This window comes from Vanellus vanellus (assembly GCF_965231255.1).
Source record: "Vanellus vanellus genome assembly, chromosome: 19".
NCBI lineage: Eukaryota > Metazoa > Chordata > Aves > Charadriiformes > Charadriidae > Vanellus > Vanellus vanellus.
Window position 1 is genome coordinate 1,502,171 of NC_138924.1, and position 14,536 is coordinate 1,516,706.

The 14,536-nt window shown below is 50.1% G+C and overlaps 1 protein-coding gene across 1 annotated transcript in view; it reads left to right on the top strand.

The window, feature by feature from the left end:
* Positions 1 to 14,094, top strand: part of CALN1 (calneuron 1) — a gene marked incomplete at both ends in the record, with an annotated part of 115,706 nt that extends 101,612 nt beyond the window's left edge. The window contains 2 exons of the mRNA XM_082493260.1: positions 7,468 to 7,639; positions 13,967 to 14,094. Coding sequence (XP_082349386.1) covers positions 7,468 to 7,639; positions 13,967 to 14,094 — 300 coding nt within the window. The remainder of the gene's footprint in view (positions 1 to 7,467; positions 7,640 to 13,966) is intronic.
* Positions 14,095 to 14,536: the final 442 nt, after the last annotated feature.

Below are 14,536 nucleotides of genomic sequence, written 5' to 3' on the forward strand. Positions count from 1 at the left end.
TCCTTGAGCCTGCGTGCTCCCAGTGCTGGGAGCGCGTGTGTATGGATGGGGACAAGCGCAGCATTGTGGTCCCCGTGAGTGATGGGAGAGGGGGATGCAGAAACACCCTGGGGGTGCGCCGGCGGCTGGCAGCCAGGGCAAGCAGGGCACTCAGTCCTGCACTCCAGCTCCTGGCAGGATGGCACCACGTTTTTCCGCAGCAGCAGAGCTGTGCGACATCATCTCCCGGGAGGAGGAGATGCTCCATAGATGGACAGAGCTCCGCTCCCTCTTACAGGCTGGTGAGGGTTGGTGGAGGCAGCTGGGAGCTGCCAAGGATGAATTTATACCTGATGTCCTGCAAAAAGCCCCATCTCCACCTGTGTGCTGGGATGGTGACACAGACCTGCATGGTGGCCACTCAGCAGAGAAGACACCCAAGTTCTGGAGCTCCTCTCAGCTGGGTGACAGTGCCCTCTGACTCCCCTGCCAGGCGGTCTGCCTCCAACGGGCATCCCAAGGGAAAGGTGCTGTTTGCTCCACTCCCACAACCACCCCAGGTGAAGGTGAGGACATTTGTTTGCTTCTCTTACCCCAGATGAGATTCCCTACAGGGGAGCTGACAGCACAGAGGGGCAGGTGGCCCTCTCTGGTCTTTGCTGAGGGTTATCATACTTCAGCCCACTCATAGGAGGCTTGTCCCAGCAGCAGAGGCACACAGCTAAACTGGGAGGAGGTGGGGGGTCACTATTGCACTTGGTGCACGGAGAATCGTAGAATGGTTTAGGTTGGAAGGGACCTTGAAGATCATCCAGTGCCACCCCCCTGCCCTGGGCAGGGACAACTCCCACCAGCCCAGGTTGCTCCAAGCCCCGTCCAACCTGGCCTTGAACACCTCCAGGGATGGGGCAGCCACAGCTTCTCGGGGCAACCTGCGCCAGGGGCTCACCACCCTCACAGGGGAGAGTTTCTTCCTAATATCTAATCTAAATCTCCCCTCTTCCAGTTTGATGCCGTTCCCCCTCATCCCACCACAACATGTCCTTGTAAAAGTTCTTCTCCAGCTCTCCTGGAGCCTCTTTAGGGACTGGAAAGCTTCTATAAGGTCTCCCCGGAGCCTTCTCTTCTCCAGGCTGAACCCCCCAACTCTCCCAGCCTGTCCTCCCAGCAGAGGGGCTCCAGCCCTCGCAGCATCTTTGTGGCCTCCTCTGGACCCCCTCCACCAGGTCCATGTCTTTCCTATGTTGAGGGCTCCAGAGGTGGAGGCAGTACTCCCGGTGGGGTCTCCCCAGAGCAGAGCAGAGGGACAGAATCCCCTCCCTCGCCCTGCTGGCCACACTTCTTCTCATGCAGCCCAGGATACGGTTGGCCTTCTGGGCTGTGATTGCACACTGCCAGCTCATGTTGAGCTTCTCATCAATCAGCACCCCCAGGTCCTTCTCCTCAGGGCTGCTCTCCAGCCATCCAGAAGCACGTGCTCTCCCTTGCATAGCCCCATCTTCTCGTTCCTGCCCCGCCATGGAAGGGCAGCAAGCTGAGACCGGGGCGACATGAGCGCTCCACAGATGGCCAGGAATGGTCCCCAGATAGAGAAGGTGCTTGTGCACATGTGGGAACAGCCCCAGGCCCTGCCGCAGCCCACAGAGCGGCCCTGAGGGACCTCTGCAGGCTTCACCCTGGGCCATACATGCAAGTGGGCTGACATGGAGCAGGTGGTGGGAGGCTGAAAAGAAGTAGTGATGGGGAAAAGAAAAAATGACCCCTCCTATACGTGCTTGTAGCACGTAGTCAGCCAGCCTCGACAGGAACCTGCGTACAGAGCAGAGCTAAATGGATCTTCTGTGCTTTCATTGCCAGTGCTGTAGGACTCCCACCCCTCCTTCAGTGGATGTGTGGGCCAGCGAGGGGCGGGGGGATGGGGGGGGGGGCAGAGGAAATCAGCTTTGCTGCAATGGTAGTCATGGTTTGGGGGAGCACAGAAAGAAACCATCGCTGCTTTAAAACCAGTAGTGTGTTACAGGTTGTTAATGGCTTTGTCCGTCTGTCCCGGGGGGGGGGGGGGGGGCATGAGAGTCGCTCCAGGTCTTGGGCTGGCAAATGTTCTCCCTTTAGTGGCATGTTTTCTGTGATAGAAAAATATATAATGAGGAACCTTCAGAATTTGGAGGGGGGGGTGTGTCTGGCCATTTAGAAAATATTTCATATGTTCCTACATATTTTTATATATATATACACACACATACACATTTTATACTTTACACTTTATTTTATATATATATAATAATACTTCTTTATATATATATATATATATATAAAATATATACAAGCTTTTACAGTGGGGGCCTGCCACGGTGCAGGACTGGAAGGGCACCCACTGCCTCTCAGGCACGAGCAGCGAGTCCCGCAGCCTTCAACGCCCGGCAGACCCCGTCTGCAGACACAGCTTCGCTTGCGGGAGCCGGCTCCCTTTGAGAGCGCGGTCCCCCCGCCCCTCCGGGCTCCTGGCTTCTCCAGCAGGCGCCCTTTTCCTCTCCTTATAAAATATCCGCGGCTGAGCTTATCTGGGAGGTACAGTCAGTACGAATTGGCCATTCATCCAACCCCCAGGCAGAGGTGGGAATACATTACATTCTGCACGGAGCGCGCTGGGGCTGTGTGCTTTAATATACGGCCAACGCGAAACGTCGGTCCTATAGAAAAATCCCAGATCAGTAGTTTACGAGCTCGAAGCCCGTCTGGCTGGAGGAACGGCTGCGCAGTCGGCTGCGAGCGCTCGCAGAGCTGCCGTGTTCAGAGCCGCCCAGAAACGACGTGACTGTGGTTAGGGCAGCACGGAGCCCGGCTGCTCCGCGCAGGGGCTGAGTGGTTTTGGGGCCACGTCGCCCGCGGTGGCAGTCGGCTGCGAGTGCGGGCAGAGCCGGTTTGCGTTTGCCTTGCAGGTATTCCAGGCAACCCGTGGCCTGACGCGCTGAGGGCAAAGCAAAGGCGTTATCTCATTAATCAGAGATTATCAAGGGCTGCCCCAAACGAGAAATCAATGAAATGTAGACCTGGCGCTTAGAAACACGGTTTAGTGGTGGAATTGGCAGTGTTAGGCCCATGATTGGACTCGCTGATCTTAAGGGCCTTTTCCAACCTAAATGATTCTATGAAACTTTCGGTTTTGGAGACCTGAATTTCAAAAGCACCAGGCAACAGCTTACTCTCCCGCTGCTGTCTCAGTCTCCACTTGGAGCCCTCAACAGCCCAAGATGACCTTTTTAGATGGCTTACATGGGAAACCTGTGCCAAATAGTCTCAGGAAAAATAAGTATCCAAGCGGTCTCCGAGATAAAACCATCAGTGCCAGAGGAGCCGGTCCCACCTCTTGTTGAGAAGAGCGTTTTTATTGATGCGGCTTCAAAAGATCTTGCAGCTCACCGCAGCGGCCCCGCTCACGTTGCTGCAGGGTCCCGGCCTGGCATCACCCCGTCTGCACAGCAGCGAGGCCAACTTAGGATTCAAGAGAGGAGCCTCCCACGCTTTTTTTTTTTTTTTTTTTTTTTTCAATAAAGCAAAGCTAATATTAAAGGAAATGATCATAAGTAATATTTCAGCATTTAACTCTTCAAAGAGGCAAGCTCTTCGCCTAGGGTCGTTTCCCTGCATAGAGCAGAAGGAGAGCATCCCAGGTAGGACACAGAAGTATCTGAAAAAAGGTGCCAGGAGTGAAAGCAGCACTCTGCAGGGACGGCAGCTGTCAGTCAGCTGCAAACTTTGGAAACTGGGGGTAGGGAGACTGAAGGAACTGGAAGGGACTCTGCTTTCATTCCCTGCAGGAAATTTAAATCAAGGAGGAGTCAGGAAGCTACAGGCTGGACTGGATCAGGTCCACTTTCCCTTCCAGCGGTCTCTCAGGACAGCATCCTCCAACTCCAGGAGATGTTTCTGCTGGGGACAGTTACTGAGGTCCATCAGAAACTACAGTGGACAATTCCCAGTGCTCTCCATAGAAGTCAAACATACCTGTACGTGTACAGGTTTTCATTCAGGGCTCTCACTGCATCGCTTGGGGCATCTGAGCCTCAGCATTAGGCACAGTTTGTTTCTATATCACTGCTTACAGTGTGTTCCAAGAGCACCGGTTCAGAAGCAGCTTCATTGATTTCTTCTAATTATAAATCCTATCGAAAGTTTTCGGCTTGCAGCAGTCCCAGTTTTCCTCTCAGCGGAGCCAATAAAAGTTAAGAGTTGCTCCCTGGTTACTGTCATTATAACAATAAAAACCCGGAGTAATTGAAAAGTGAATCAGGGAAACTGCCAGACTGGAGAGCAATGATAATAGAAGAAATTACCTGGGAGCCCAAACCCAATGCAAAGCCTTGTCTCGGGCTGCACCAAGCTTGAGCCCGTTCTGGACGAAAACTCCTGTGCTGACACATTTCTAACAGAGGACATGTCTCCTGCATCCAAGTACCAGAGCGTAGCGCAAAGCAGGAGCAACGACCTTATGCTTGCCAACAGGCCGAACACTCGGTACATGAGCCAACAAGGGTGATTTTGAACCCCATCTGAGATGGTTCCTCTTCCTAAAAGGCAGAATGACAATGGAAACATAAAAAAATAATTTCTCCCTATATAAGTATAAAGCTCAAAAGGAAGAGCTGGAGATGCAGCAACAGATGCGGATTCATCAAGAGAACAATTATTTCCCATTAGACAGGTGCAGGAAGACCCAAAAACCCACAAGTCATTACTGTTTCCACATCATTAAGATTAGATGATAACCATGGTTGTGTTTGTAACCCAGGCGGCTTGAAGCAAAGCAACAGGTAGCATCACAGTAGACTCCATGAAAGCTTGTCAGTGGCAATGCTGGTGTAGCAGGAGACCAGCAAAGACTTGTAAGAGCGAGAAGAAAGGAGCAGCCTATGTCAACATAGGCAACAGTGTGTCCCGAGGTGAGTTTCCCCACCTGAAGCTCTGGAGGCAGACATGAAGGAGGAGGAGGCTGATTCGAAGCTGTTGTTCTTCCAACACAGTCATCTCGGGACATAGTGGGGCAGATCCTGAAGCAGTCGATTGTCTTTTACTCTCCACAAGGGCGGGATGCATGGACCGTATGGGAGGTGCCCTGTCCTCGGCTACCCTGCCTGCGTGAAGTCTGTGAGCACTCCCAGTAAGGAGGCTCCCACAGCCCTGCAGATATCCTTAAAGAAGGATTCAAGCAAAGAGCAGGTCTCAGAGACTGCTCTGGGCTGTGAAGCACTCACAGGGGTGAGCATCCATCTGGTGATGGATGAACACAGGGTTTGGACAGCTTCTAGAAAGAGTGTTCCCTGAAGGGGGAAAAATCAAACCCATAAACTACAGCAAAAAAAGTTTGCAGTGGCCTCAGAGAACTGCCCCTGAGCCAAGAACAGGAAGAGAGGTCCAACACAGGTTGAACATCACACCCTGATGAGGTGGCGTGGGGTAACCGCATGCAGACGGGCCGCTCCTCTTGATATGAAGTGGCCACTAGGATGAGGTTATGGGCTTGGCACATGGGTGGACCCAGGAAGATGCTGGGGCTCGAGTTCCGATTTGAGTTTCCCCAAGACAAAGACCCCAAAGGAATGCACGGTTGGGCGGGAGATGAGAAACCACTGCTTTTACCTCCACGGTGCTGGTGTGCAATCAGCACTGCAGGAAGCCAACCGGGAGGGCTGCAAACACTGGGCAGCCTCAAGGCACTCTGCAAACCTCCACTAACAACACTTCCCAACACCGCGGTAAGGCAACCGTATGAATTAACCCCCATTTCCACACCTCTAGTTGCCAAGAGAAACGCTTTTCGTAATCGTACTGGTTGTGAAGTACACAGCTGCTGGGTTTTACTTGCTCTTTTAACATTAAAAAAAGCGGAATACGGGTGGTGAGATTTCCTCACGCACAACAAAGCAGGCTGGAAATTTGTGACTAAATACCGAGGGGATTTGCAATCCAGCTTTGAACTGTGCAGCGAGGAGCCACTGGTGACAATGGTGCACTCGCTATTTTTAGGGAATGTTGAATCCCCGAGGAACAAGGACAGCAGCAAAACCACCAAACCCGCCAGACTTGCTTTTCAGAGAACTCATCTGGGGCAAAACCGGCAACTTTGGCTTTTGCCCCTGCTGTCCCCTTTTCCACAGATTTTCTGCACCAGGTTTTTGATCGTTGCAGGAAATAAACAAATAAATAGAATTGTAGAATTCGGTGCTTCTAAGGATAAACGGATGAATGTATATGTATGTGTGCAACTCTGCCTATACACACACACACACAGATACGCATACATATTTCAGGGCCTGGATTTAACCAAAGTGCATTTATTTTTCTTAGTTAGCCGCTTTGAGGATTAATGATTTTGCATCCATGCGATGAGGTGTGCTGCAGTGCTCAGGGAAGACGACCTCAGATAACACAGCGAGCAGCTCCGAACTGATAAGGCTTGTCCTGCCCTTATCAGGCTGGGGGGAAAGGAGCGGGAATTTCTCGCTGTACCGTTCCCGAACTGCCGGCTACGCAATCTGATGACGGGCTATCGCCACGCTCTCAATTGCAGAAGCAGGCACGAGTCTGCATCACCTTTCCTCCACTGCAGCGTTAAGCCAGAGGTGTTTGGCTTTCCTGAGGTTTCTGGGAGGTGGGTGGATTAGAAGAGGGTGTACAAGCCCTGGTGCTCACTGTTCGCCGTAGGCAAGCCCGTGATTTGGGCTATAAGGCCTGAGAGTTCAAGGGGAGATCGTCATCATCTGCAGCACAGGGGGTGACTCGGAGCGTTTCCATCCTTCTTTACTGACTGCACCGATGGCTCAGAGAGAGTGGTCTCCTCAGCTGGAAAGTCAGCAGCCAGCGTGAACGCCCTCTCTTCCGTACCATGAGCAGATATTAATGTCACCAACCTTACACATGTGCAAATTTCCTCTGCTGCAAAAGGTTCATTTCGACAGATTCTGCAGAAATCATCTGGTTTCGATACCTGGTGTGTGTAAGAACAACATTTACCTACCGGATAGACAGTCCTTAGCAGAAGTCAGCTAAGAGGGAAATGTTCTCTCCTTGTGCTCACCACACAGGCACAAACGGAAGGTTAGAAGGAAAAAAGGGGCGGATTCAAGGTTGTGGCTCATGGCAAGGTGTAAGGGCTACCAGGGGAGTCTCTCGGGGTTTTCTCTCTGTTGGTACCGGATTGCTGCATCTCCAGCCTGGAACACCATCCCTGGCGTGGGGCTGTGTTTCTCTACTGCTCTACCGGCATTAAGTAAGCTGGCAAGAGCTCTAGCGACACCCATTTGCAACATTCACACTGTTAGCGTTAAGTGAACCCAAAAGAGCAAAATTTGCAAAGTTATATGGAGGTGTTGAAATGAGGTTGAAAAAAAACCCATGAGCAGGGAACTGCGTCATGCCCACATGCCTCTCTCCCTCCCAGCACCATGCTTGTTACCAGTGGCTGAGCCTAACTCGGTCTTCTTCCCACAGTTCGACATGCAGAGGATAACACTGGAAGAGCTGAAACACATCCTCTACCACGCCTTCCGGGACCACTTAACGATGAAGGACATCGAGAACATCATTATCAATGAAGAGGAGAGTTTAAACGAAAACTCTGGCAACTGCCAAACAGAGTTTGAAGGTGAGAGAGAAAGTTTCTGTGTTTCTGTACAATTGTTCTCTTTCTGCTTCATCTGTAAAACCTGGTGTGATCCGTGACATGCAATGGGCAAGCATGGAGTTAGCGTGGAGTTATTTTAGAGTAAGTAACAATGACACACTTAGAGAGCTCAAGAGCTGCCGTGAGCCTTCTTCCATGTGGTCTAAGTAAAGCTGATCCTGTTTTGGGCAGGAGGGTGAACTAGTGGGTGCTTTGCCTTATGGCCCTCCTTTCTCTGGGGGGCTTCAGGCTGGGGGCTGTGCAGCCCATGCTGAGGTCAGGGTCTCAGACAGGCTGAATTTCCCTACGTACGCATTTCCCCGTGCATATTTCTATATGCCTGTCTCTCTCAGCCTGTCATGGAAAGACCGTTGGCACTGGGTCCTGCTCCAGCAAGCTGTGTTAGGTTCCACCGGTTTTCTGTTGCCTTTCCACAAGCAGAAAAGGTCTTCGTGCTCTGGGCTCCCAGGGAACGGCTGGGGAGAGTCCTCTCTCTGCATTGTAACACCAGCAATGAGCAGAGATGGTGCCTCTGCACCCTCCAGCCCTGCACACCCCTTGTTTGGCGCTATCAGGACCGCTGGTGTGAGGCTGCAGTATGGCACACGGGTAACACCACAGGACAGCTCATCTCAAGACATGGGAGAGTGGCTGCAAGACCAAGGTCTGAGCAACCCTCAGTGGTAGCTGGAGAAAGGGAAACGCTCGCATCAGCAGCTGTTGCTCAACACAACGTTGTCTCAGCAGTCCCACAAGACCACTGAGTAAGTGATCAGCAACTGGGATCGGACACAACTTCAACTTTTACAGTGGATTTTGCGCTTTGAACGGAGATAACACTGGCAAGAACGTGCCCCATTTTAAGCCACCGTGCGAGAAGGATTTTCTTGGCCAGAGGAACTTGTGCTGCTCCCAACCATTGCTGGTTGGAAAACTAAAAGGATACAAATCATCTCAAGTGCAGAAAAGTCTGGGGAGACACCTACAGACAATCGCAGGGTTTGTGCACATCACCCTGGGACAGCTACTGTGCTTTCCCACCCCCAGCAATGCCACTTTACATAGGCCATTTTGGGGCAAATCCTGATATCTGAGGGGTCAAATAGCCTCTGACAGGTCACCAGGCAGAGACGCTGAAGCGTCTTTAAAACAAAGCAAAGGATAAAAATATTAGCGCAATTCTTAGCCTGGCTAATTAATGGGATTCAGAAGCTATATCCAGCGCAGTCACCCTCTGCTAAATACTGCAGAAAAGATGTAGAAGAGCACAGCTGAATTTTAAAAAGCCTGCAGGAGGGAGGCGAGCAGCAGCGCTCTTCGAATCAAGCCAAGCAACATTTTTATTTTTTTTTTGTTCCTCCTGGAGAGCAGCAGGGAGGAAGGGATGCTTACTTACATGAATGGAGTTGTTAGTCCCCGCTGACCTGATGATTCAGTGGAGACATGCGCCAGCTGTCACCACAGCGAGAGGCACGCGGGCTTCTTTCAGCTTCGGTACTTGGGTGAACTATCCCAGTCGCAAAAAAAAAAAAAAAAAAAAAAAAATAAAAGGGTCCGAAAACCTAAATGCTCAGCATCTCATTTTGGAAGTCCCAGCTTCCAAAAGTACAGCAAGAACAGCTTTTCTTGTGGGATGTTGGCATTGCTGGTGCTAGGCAGAACCTAGAAGCAAAACAGACCCTTTTTTAGATGTTGTTAGAAATACACACACACACACACACACGCACATATCCACCAGAGAATAAAGATCAACCGAACACTGTCAACAAAGATGCAAAGTTTTGCTTCGGGTCCCAGAAGAAGGGGACGGTTCTGGTCCGTGGCAGCTTTGACACGAGCATTTCTCCCAGGAAAGGCAGGCTGAGAGCAGGTTGCGTCCCTGCAGCTCTCCAGGCTGGACATGCCATTACCGGAATGACCCACTTGTGCCCTTGGCGTTTCCATTTCCCAAACGCTAAGATCCCTACAGGGCTCAAAAGCAGAAATGATGGAGCCTCATGGCATGGATCAACGGCACTAAGGGAGAGCTGTCACGAAGGTTGGACAGCATCTCGGTCTAGCTTTAAATGGGGCTGTACAGAAGTGTCTCTGTGTAAGTCAGTCACTCTTTCCTCACTTCTTAATCAGTGGAGCGAAGGAGATGCTTTCTGGGTATAATTCCTTGAGCTTATTTTAGGTGCTAGCTTGGGATGGGAGGATTGCACCTTAAAAAGCACCTATTTCTTTCAACTGTAAAGGTAGCCTAAAGGAATTAGCTTATAGGCTCACATGTATATTTAATGTACATTTCATCCACCCCATTGAAGTACCTTTAATTATGGGTAGGAACGAAGCCAAGATGAGCCCCGATGGTTTTCGCCGAGATTTGGGAATGGGTCCTAAGGGAAGAGACATAGCAGATACTTTCTGTAGTACCTTGGTGAAACGGGGGATCTCCACTCACTCTCACCTCCGGGTATGTTCTTGCCATCAAAGAGAAGCCCCGAAACCCTTCTCCATCCCATGGACGGAGACACTCCCCCTTCTCCATACCTGGGGTTAGCTGGCTCAGCCCCGCCAGGTGCTGAACAGCACTATACGGGACACGTTGCCATCGGTACAAATTTCTGTCGTCGTCACAATTTTGCCATCTTGGCTTCTTGTCATAATAAGGTCTTCACAACTATGTAATATTCTTCCTATATCAACACGGACAACATACCTTATCCCTCTCTCCCACGCTCATATACACACAGAGAACCACACACACGCTTTAAACCAAATACAATATTCATATTATGGTCAGGGACAAGCCCAGGATTTTGTTCAGCTCACTCTGAACATGAGAGTCGTTTGCAAGACGTCAGATCTAGGCTTACATTACAACTTCCCCTCCTACGCATTTCTAGGGGGTTTCATTTGCCGCCTTCTTGATGAAGAGCAAAGCAATGAAAATGCCCAACTCCTCAGCACGAGCAGCCCACACCAGCCCCGCCGATAAAGAGTACCGCCAGAAGGGAGGCACGGTTATGTCTTCTGCCTTTCTCTCGATTTTTATTAATGCTTAGAGGGAAGGAGGACAAAGTTCAGAGCCAAGAAGAGTGTTTGTTTTATGAGAAAAGGCACAAGAAAAGGACAACTGTTTGCAGCGACATTGCACTACCAAAAATGTATAGTACAAAAATCATTTGTCTGGCAGTTCCCTTTATCCAAACACGACATTAAGCTCGTGGCAAACAAGAGTGCCGGCTGGTTACGGTGACCCATGCTGTCTGCCATGGGTATTTCATCCTCAGCCCTGACACTCAAATTAACTGGATGCACAAGAGCTGCCGCAGCTCCCCTCCCTGCTTCCCCCAGACGAGCACCAGGAGCATCCGCTCCTCAGCTAAGGGCTTGGGAATGAAAAACCGACCTCTTAAAATGAAAATAACTCCATCCACCCAGAGAAAGCAAATATCACTCACCTTTAGCAGGGTTATGACTGTAAATACACTGTAGCTGTTCGTGTCAGCAAGGCTTTTTCTGCAGTCGAGAAGGTTCTCAGCACTTACCCTCACCATCCCAAAGCCACCCTGGGCATGGTCACCAGCCCAGCAGCCACAGCTAGGGGGCTGATCCACCCTGAAATGGGTTGGACCCATTAACCCCATGTCTCAGTGGAGAAGTTATAGTGATGGTAGCTCTGACTCTGCCACTAGTGCTGCCACGGTGAGTCCTCCTCGCCAGCACGTTCTCTGCATGTTGAGAAGATGAAGGATGACCCAGCCTCGCTTTGCCTTTGCTTCTTGAGATCTCATTTACATTGGACAGCCTGTGAGCTGCTCTCCCCCCTAAGAAGGGGCCAGGCCATCTCCAGAGGAGATGCTTCAGGCTCTGACCGTGTCCAAGGAACCAGCTCACGTCCAAACCCCGGCGTGTCCCGTGGGTATTAAAAACTCCAGCTGCCAACCAAATGCAAAACAGATGGAACATCCAGCCCTGCGACAATGCCAGCTATGGAAACCAGCAGGAAAAAGCACATATGCCATGCTTAAAAGATCTATGAAGTTGGAGAAAGGAGAGAAGTGAGGGCAAAAACTCACCAGTCAGCAGGAGGGGCAAATGGGTCTTCACAGTTAAGAGAGCAATTCACAGGGCAGCACGTAGTTGTGTTCACAGTGAAGAAAGTAATTTCAGCTTCTTTGTCTGCCTGTGGATGGCAAGGGGGCAGAAGAAATGTTAAGCTCATCTTCTTGCTGGAATAATTCCATCTGAGCCCCAAGCAACAGCAAGAGGGTCTCTCTGGGTCTGCAACACCTCTACATTTCAACACAGACCTTTCCCCTTTCTTCTGGAGTTATTTGGTAGGTTATATGGCTATTTGGTGTACCTTCAGTCGGTAAAGAACAGTAACAATGACTTCCCTGGATCCTGCTGCCTTAAAACTCTATTTTTACTTGATGGTATAATAGAAGACTGAAGGAATTGTTCGATTTGGGAACACTTCTGCAAGAAACACTCGACATGCTCTACTCTTTTCCTTTGAATAGGAGAGTTGCCATCATAAAAAGCCTTGGCCGGTCTTCGACTGCTGCTCCCAGTCACCGTAATCAGCACCAGAGCCCCGCACTGAACGGCGATGCTGGCTTCTGTCACTGTTTTGTCTGCTGGCTGGGAGCGTTTTCAAAGTACAGAAATAATACAAAAAAAAAAAAAAAAAAGTAACTAAAGCTGTGATTTAACAAGTTTTTCAGAGTGCTGGGGCATCATGCACAAAACCAAGGAAGCACAGTATTGATTCTGCGCGCATTCTAAAAGCGAGCGAAGGAATCAAGGAGCAGAGCAGTGCCAGCAGAAAGCAAGTAATTTAGGAGAGGTGCTGTAAGGGGGATTTCATTATCTGCACAGAATATAGCGAGTCCCTGGGAGCGCTGGTGGTGCAGCGTTTCCCTGCCCTGGGCGGTCGGACTCAAAGTGCTGCCTAACGAGGGCTTCTCGTGCCTCGGGCACTGCCTGGTGCTGGGGGACCGCGTGGGAGCTGGGATTAGGACACCGGCACTGCTAAATCCTGGCCAGAGGAGGTGAGGGGGGGATGTAACAAGTGTTCAAAATGCAGCAGGCACAGCGCCCACCTCTCTGTGCAGTGACGTTCAAGCCTAGATCAGAACAAGGGGTTTTCTTCCATATATTCTAAAAACATCCTCCTGGTCTTTTCCAAGTATGGGCACTCGGAGCCTTTTCCTGGTGGCATTTTAGGTTTATTGTAATTCTGATCTCGTTGTCAACCATCTGAAAGTGTCCCACCATACATAAGAAAAAGGCGATGACCATCCATGACCATCCATAAGAAAAAGGCGATGGGTACGCCCCTTCTCAGGCCAAAACAAGACTGCATTACTACCCATAGCGGCAGGGCAGAACTATCCATCCCGTGCGTGAGGATCTTCTGGCTTTCTGTGGTTATCTCAGTTCAGAGCCTTTTCAAACAGATTAATCTTCACGGTACCCCAATACCACATATTGTTCTGATATTCATAGGCAGGGAGGCTGAGACAGAGACACGAACTGCCTTTAGCAAGTCACAGCATGAGTCCTCGTTGATGAACTTAAAAAAAAAAAAAAATTAAATTAAATAAGTCAAACGCTAAAAATCCCAACTCTGTCTGCATTTTAACTGCCGCAAATTACTCTTGCCTCTTTTGACAATTATTCTGCAAGCATTCATTTGAAAAGGTTCTTAATAAATCTGATTTTGCTTAGGCACAGGAAACCTAAAGACGGTTTGGAAAAATGACTAACGTACTGTGCATACTCATGGGATGTATCACAGTGGTTTTCTAAGTGTTGTCAGGGAGCACAACTTGAATCTCTGCTCATTTCCACTTGACCTGTAACTGGAAAAACCTGGATGAGTCTAAGGGGATTCACAGAAGACCGATATTCCCAATTAAAGAACTATAGAGAGAACTGCATTAAGAGCTCAGAAGACATACACAGGTGAACTTAAGCGTTTGAAGGGTTTAAAAGCCAAGGTGAGAGAGAACGGAACTCCTGCTGTATGAGAAGGTGGTCTGTTAGGAAAGGTGGTTTGGAAGCTGTTGTGGTTTAGGCCAAATCCACTACTGGGGACCTGAGGGGCCCCAGATGGGACTGACAGATGCTCCCCTCTACCCCTCTTCAAAGAGGGCAATGAAAGGTAAGGTGGAAAGGTGTCAATGGGGAGAGGTAAGGCTAGGTGTGGACTAGAGGGTCATGCCAAGGTAATAATCAGAGGCAAGGAAGGGTTTCTGAGTTCAGCTGATCCTGGTCGAAAGCAAAAACATTACTTTGGCCGAGCATCTCATCTTTCCCGTCTCTTCCCTGCAGTGCACGCCCAGAAGCAGAACAGACAGACCTGTGTACGGAAGAGCCTTATCTGCGCGTTTGCCATGGCCTTTATTATAAGCGTGATGTTGATTGCGGCCAACCAGATCCTGCGGAGCGGCATGGAGTAGCCTCTCGCCATGACACTGTGAACCAAACTGACCATGCATGCGCATGCCACCGGGTGAGCTTCCCCCGAACCGACTCTCACACGGCAAAGAGACAGAGGCAGGCAGATAAAGCACCATTCGACAAGGAGCCTGAGGCCAGCAGCGTAACGTGTCTTGTGAATCAACTACATCCTTTTGGCAGGGACATAAAAGGGCTGTCTTAATGCTTTAAAGGTTTTGTTTCCTAATGCAATAAAAAAAAAAAAATATAATATACAGGACTCCCGAATTATTGCTTCAAAACAGCAATGGTAACTTGGAAGAAACTTTCATCCAGCAGTCTGTTTTGCAGTTTTAAGGAGGCACAGCCTCGTGACTTATTGCAGCGGGGCTGCCTTTTAACCTAGGGGCCGACTGACTATTCCGCGTAGCTCTCCGCTGGGCCCACCTTCCCAGGAAGTTG